Source organism: Pistacia vera, unplaced genomic scaffold (genome assembly GCF_008641045.1).
Source record: "Pistacia vera cultivar Batoury unplaced genomic scaffold, PisVer_v2 Contig188, whole genome shotgun sequence".
Classification (NCBI taxonomy): Eukaryota; Viridiplantae; Streptophyta; class Magnoliopsida; order Sapindales; family Anacardiaceae; genus Pistacia; species Pistacia vera.
Genome location: NW_022195981.1, coordinates 795,003 through 801,431, shown reverse-complemented (window position 1 = coordinate 801,431; position 6,429 = coordinate 795,003). Strand labels below are relative to the sequence as shown.

The 6,429-nt window shown below is 38.3% G+C and overlaps 1 protein-coding gene across 1 annotated transcript; it reads left to right on the top strand.

Annotated features, from left to right (window-relative positions):
* Nucleotides 1-1,045: 1,045 nt before the first annotated feature.
* On the top strand, nt 1,046-3,911 carry LOC116126986 (receptor-like protein kinase FERONIA). Its single transcript, XM_031412652.1, has one exon. The coding sequence runs from the start codon at nt 1,046-1,048 to the stop codon at nt 3,779-3,781; it is 2,736 nt and encodes a 911-aa protein (XP_031268512.1). The 3' UTR covers nt 3,782-3,911.
* Nucleotides 3,912-6,429: the final 2,518 nt, after the last annotated feature.

Sequence of the window (6,429 nt, the reverse complement as noted above, 5' to 3'; positions counted from 1 at the left end):
AACGACATGAAACAAATACAATTTCTAATACTCTCACTCACGCTAGACATGCAAGGCTAAGTTCTTATCCCTTTACTGTATATAAGTGGTCTAGCACACAATACTTCGAACAAGACTATACCAAACAAGTATACGTTTGATTTCTCTGTTTTGAATTCGTTGGCTCCCTGTTGTGTTTAGCCATTTTATTGCAATTGGTGTGGACCCATCGTTAACGTAGAATTTCTACACATTACCAAACCTTGTTTTATCAGTAGGAATTCGGGGATTTCAACGCTTATTTTGGCCGCATAAGATGATGAAATCACCATAATGCTGTAGATTGGGGACCCACTATGGTTGCAAGTTGCAACAGTGGTTTGACTATCATTTTATGGGTTTATTTTAGGCTTTTTAGCTATCATGTAACAGTGATTAATATTAAATTTCATAAAGCTAAATAAAATAAACCTTTTCCAACATTAAAATCTCCCTGGAGATTTTATATGGATTTTTACTAATTTTTTTATATGGTAATGATTCTAGTATGTGTGATGTCTATAATATGGAAATGAATTCGCGCTTTTTTATATTGAGAAAGATTTAAAAATATTTGTTAATATTCTTCGTCAAGTTGGAGAAAACGAGGTAATGATCAATTATGATTTTTAAGTGTATTATTCAAGAGGTCTTGAGTTCGATCTATCTAGATTATTAATAAGGGTGACAATTGAGACAATTTATCCGACCCTAAACTTTAACATTCTAAGGGATTCATTGAGGTGAGTGTAAACTAGCCCACATACCGTCGGTGAAAAAAAAAAAAAAAAAAAATCCTTTCTCCCAAAACAAGAAAAATATAAGTAACAATTTTTTGTGGAGAAAATGCCTCAACAAGTTGTCATCACTTTTTGTAAAGTATCTGCCAAAGACTCCAAGTCTTCCAAGACTTTTCCAAGTCTTCGTTGGTACTTGGTAGTGCCCAATTTCTCCAATCATTCCTGCGTTTATATTTTACTCATCTGCCTAAGCTGTAATTACCAGTGCTTCATCTTCTTAACACACAATGGAGAACACCTACAGTAAGTATCTTCATGCTAAAATCCGACCAATTCTCACTCTATTCCACCTCTCCTTCTTCGTCTGCCACCTTGCCTACGGCGTCCATGGTAACTCACCTTATTCTTATGATGCAACAGAAAACATACTTCTCACATGTGGCTTGTCTTACAGCTTCCTCTCAGAAGATCAAACACGGAAATGGTTTGGAGATAATAGCTCTCAATACTTCCCCCTGTTTGAAACCCAAAATAACGCTTCGATAGCCTCTGTGGCACCTAAAAATCCAAGTAGCAGTTCCGAGAAATACTTCTTGCAAGCACGACTCTCTCATTCGCCTTTCACATACATATTCAACCTCACGGCCGGTCAAAAGTTTATCCGCTTGTATTTCTATGCAACTTCGTATCCAGAATTTGACAACTCGAAAGCTTTCTTCTCTGTTAAAGCAGGTTCTTTTACCCTCTTAAGCAACTTCAGTGCTTCACTTACGGCTGCTGCCATAGGCCAAGACACCTTTTTCAAAGAATTCTGTCTCAATGTGGAAGAAGGTGAAAAGTTAAACATAACCTTTACTCCGAGTCCAGACTATCAACAAGCATACGCATTCGTCAACGGAATTGAAATAGTATCCATGCCTACCAATCTTTATTACACCGAAGCACCCACTAAGGCATTAAAATTTCTAGACCGGCCCACAGATCCTACATACAGTATCGAAAACAGCACAGCCCTGGAGACCGTATACAGAGTAAATATCGGCGGCGGGCTGATCTCCCCACACCTCGACACCGGCATGTTTCGAACCTGGTTTGGCAGTTACGCGGATTACTTGACATATGCCAGACCAGGCTATATTCGCTTTAACTCTAGTATGCCTCTCAATTTCAGCCGGATGGCTAATTACACTGCTCCAGCTAAAGTCTATCAGAGCGCTATGACGATGGGACTGGACCAGGAAATTAATGCAAACTATATCCTCACTTGGGAGTTTCCAGTGGATTCCGCGTTTACCTATTTTGTCAGGCTTCATTTTTGTGAGTTTCAGATAGAGATAACAAAAGTTGGTGATAGAGTGTTTCAGGTCGACATAGCAAATGAGACTGCCGAAAATCATTTAGACATAATTGCTTTGGGTAATGGTAATGGTGTTCCAATATACAAAGATTACGCTGTGATCATCGGAGGAAAAGGAAAAGAAAAGAAGCAGAATCTCTCTGTTGCTCTGCACCCAACAGCCAAGTGGATGAGTACCTACTCTGATGCTACCTTGAGTGGCGTTGAAATCTTCAAAGTGGACAATCATGGAAATCTCGCCGGACCTAATCCTGACCCGATTCCCCCGTCTTCAGTTCCGCAGCCAAACCCACAACCCAAGAATAATAATAAAACTATAATAGCCATTGTTGTCGGCGTAGCATCTGGCTTTGTTGTGCTTTCTCTTTTACTTTTATTCATTTTCCGGCGAGCCAGAAAAGTTAAGGACTCGGGTTCCAGCACTGGGGCTTCGTTCTGGGCCACATTTTCTTCATTTACGACCAAGTCAACCAAGTCACGTGGCTCATCACTACCGTCCGATATTTGTACCCACTTTTCATTCTCGGAGATCACAGCGGCTACCAACAACTTCGATGATGTGTTCATAATTGGAGTTGGAGGGTTTGGTAATGTGTACAAAGGCTACGTTGATGATGGGTCCACGCCTGTTGCCATCAAACGGCTAAATCCAGGGTCACAACAGGGGGCCCAGGAATTTAACACAGAGATCGAAATGCTCTCCCGGCTTCGGCACCGTCACTTAGTGTCTCTCATTGGCTATTGCAACGATCATGGAGAGATGATCCTTGTATACGATTACATGTCTCGGGGGACCCTACGTGAACATCTCTATGGTTGCGATAATCCTCCTCTTTCGTGGAACCAACGTCTCGAACTTTGCATTGGTGCAGCACAAGGGCTTCATTATCTACACACGGGCGCGAAGCACGTTATCATTCACCGTGATGTGAAGACGACAAATATTTTGTTGAATGAGGAATGGGTGGCTAAGGTTTCTGATTTTGGATTATCAAAAACAGGACCAACGACCATGTCACAAACACACGTCAGCACAGTGGTGAAGGGCAGTATTGGGTATTTAGATCCTGAATATTACAGGCTTCAACATCTAACTGAGAAATCTGACGTGTACTCATTTGGTGTTGTGTTGTTCGAAGTTTTGTGTGCGAGGCCACCTATACTTCGGACTGGGGATAAGAAGCAAGTGAGTTTAGCTTTTTGGGCGCAACAATCTTATCGTAACGGAACCCTTGATCAGATTATTGATCCGTTTTTGAAGGGTAAGATAGCGCCAGAGTGCTTGAACAAATTTGCGGAGGTGGCAATGAGTTGCTTGGATGATAATGGAATGAGACGGCCATCGATGAGTGAAGTGGTGTGGGGTCTTGAGTTCGCATTGCAATTACAGGAGACTACAGAGAAGAATGAGAAGTTTGGTAATGACAATCAGGATGGAAGGAAGGACAGTGTTGATTATGATAAGATTCCGTTGATGAAATATGAATCTGATGTTGATAGCGGGTTTTTGTTCAGTAGCATTGGTGAACATGTGTTGGAATCAAAGAGTATTAGTACGGTGACACCAACAACCAGTGATGACCAAAGTCTTACTACTAAAAGTTCTGATAGTAGGAACGTTTCTGGAGCTGTCTTCTCCGAGGTCATGAACCCACAAGCGCGATGAGTAGGATATATATATAGAATCTCTGCTTAATTTCTGTGTGCTAAATAAAGGTTATATTATCCCTAGTTTGTTGTTTATGTTTCCCTTGGAAATTCAGAATCAATCTTGATGAGACTTGTTTATGTTGAAAGCAGTTTCTCTGTTTCTAGCAATCATGCAAAAGATAATTAATTTGGGCTGTGTACTTTTTTATGTAATTGCATCATTCATCTTCTATAAGAGACATAGTAGTAAATCAAAGCTATATATATATATATATATACACCAGGTAACTATATCCTCCTTCCAAGTAACTTAATTTATCGACTACCACGAGTTTCATAATAAAAGAGGTTATCATATTTTGGCACCCTAAACCAGCATAAAAGTCAATGTGTATGTGCATATAAGATTACAGAAGAGAGATAATAACGAAGTCGCGTTTACTGATTATTCTGTTACAAATTTTGCAGAATTCTCATTCATTTCCAGGAAAGAATTTTCCGTGATACAACAAAGAATAGAGACAAGACAAGAAGGAAGAAAAATAATTTTCTTCGGTTAATACGTATAGAAGATATAAAAATTTATCACCTCTTTTTTTTTGATATATCAATCTGATATGTGTTGCATATGATTTTTCTATCAAGCTTGGAGAAGTCAGAGGTCAGCGAGGTTATAGCCTGATCCATAATGAGTTCGGCTCAATCAATTGTCCGATCCAACATAAGCTCGTCGAGATGTAGCTCGACTTAGCATAAGCTAGTCGCAACCAATTTCTACAATTGTTCAACCAGCTCACAGACAACTACAGATCTCATATCTCTTGGAAGGGATCAGATCAACAACTATCTTGGTGCAATCTCAATGCTCAATCGCAAGAATATCAGAGTTGCAGTTAAATCTTAATTGTAATCCTTTTATTTTCGCTCTTTCTTTTGTACAAAATCTGTATACAAACCCCCTTCAGCGATGAGAAAAAGGTTAACAAATTGTTCTAGGAATATCATTGTAAGCTCTCACTACAAATACAAATACAGTGGATATAAGTTGAAGATAAAAACTAGTCGAACCACTTTAAAAGCTTTTTTGTCATTTCACTTTACTGTATCCCGTTTATACATTGCCGATTATCCTTAATCATGCATACATCGATTTCGATTCCTTCAAAGTCAATCGGATCACTCGAATTGGTGCGAATTTTCGTATCAACAATATGAAAGAAAAAGTTAGTTCAAAACAAATCCCAGTAAGCAAGAATATTGTGTAATGGGTCACATTCATCTATACTTCATTGAGAATTAATTATACATGGCGTGGACTCGTTTTCAAGTTCATTTAATTTGATTGATTAGAGGAGCAAAAACCCTAAATCCTTGCATTTAAAACTCACCAAGTTATGTTAATTGGATGTGTATATGGAGGATTTTCAAAATTTGAGCGACCCAGAGATCGAGATTATTTCCATGGAAGTGGAAGACTTTGAATGCTGCCAAAGACTTCTACCAGTGGAGTAATGGACTGTGTTTTCTATGCTAGTCTGCTAGCTAATGTCTTACCTGTATGAAAATCAGTGGTGGTCACTAGTTGAGATAAAGACGCTGGAATTTAAGTGGTCGACATAAGTTCAAATAGACGCTGGCATAAAAAGTAGTGATCTCTGCACTAGAATCTCAGCTAATATTGACGAACCTACAACTGGAAGCACTCTTCATTTGTATGTTTGAAAGAACTGTCAATTAGTGAAAGAAGAAATTAATTAGCGTTTATTGGAGAAATAAAACAAAAATAGAAAATACATTCCACTATCAACTTGTGTGGGATTAACAAAAAGAGGATGGAGATTGATGTTTGTCAAAGATAAAGACCAATATATATCTCGAGGGTGTGGCCTAAAGATGAAGACGAAAGGGAGCCTTGAGTCAGCTATCTAGGTTCCTTTTAGAAGAGTTGAAAGTTCGGACTGTACACTACCATAAATCTTTGAAAGATCTACAATATTGCTGAGAAAAGAGGTGTGCATAATTTCTCTCCACAAATCCCCTTTTTTTTTTCCCATTGTCAGTTTGTTGGAATATGGTGAGACTTGAGAGGGAGACTAAACGAGTATTAAAGTGATTAATACCGTTTCGATTAATTGGTTGATCATTGAAAGATCGAACCATTTATTATCCACTATTATTTTGTCTAAAACGAAGAGTTATGGAAGAATCATTTTACAGGAAATAGTTGAGAAATACCCCCAAGGCTATCATTTGACCCTCACTTCTGTTGTGTATGAGTGTATGACCTTTTGCTGATCCTGATCATCAAACCTCTTGCGTTTATACAGGATATATAGTCAATAAACACCAAATCATTATGTACTTTAATTTAATTTTAATAATTATTGTGTACTATCATAAATATTGTCATAAGTTCTTAAATTTTATTATGAAGAGGTCAGTGGTAATTTTATTAATCTTAGGCATGAATTGAAACCGGATTGTGGAGAACCGTTACTTGACATGACATATCTTATACCAAGTGTTATCAATCTCAGTTTTAACGCTATGCTACCATCAAAAAAGAGAGACATGCTATTTATGACTAAATCTATAAGGAGATGAAAGTAAGCAGGCCCAACAGCATCTGAATAGATCATCCATTCATCCACCGCCCAAATGGAT

What these genes read in the sequence shown, in the direction of transcription:
- LOC116126986 (XM_031412652.1), top strand. Translation starts at nt 1,046, where the DNA reads ATGGAGAACACCTACAGTAAGTATCTTCATGCTAAAATCCGACCAATT.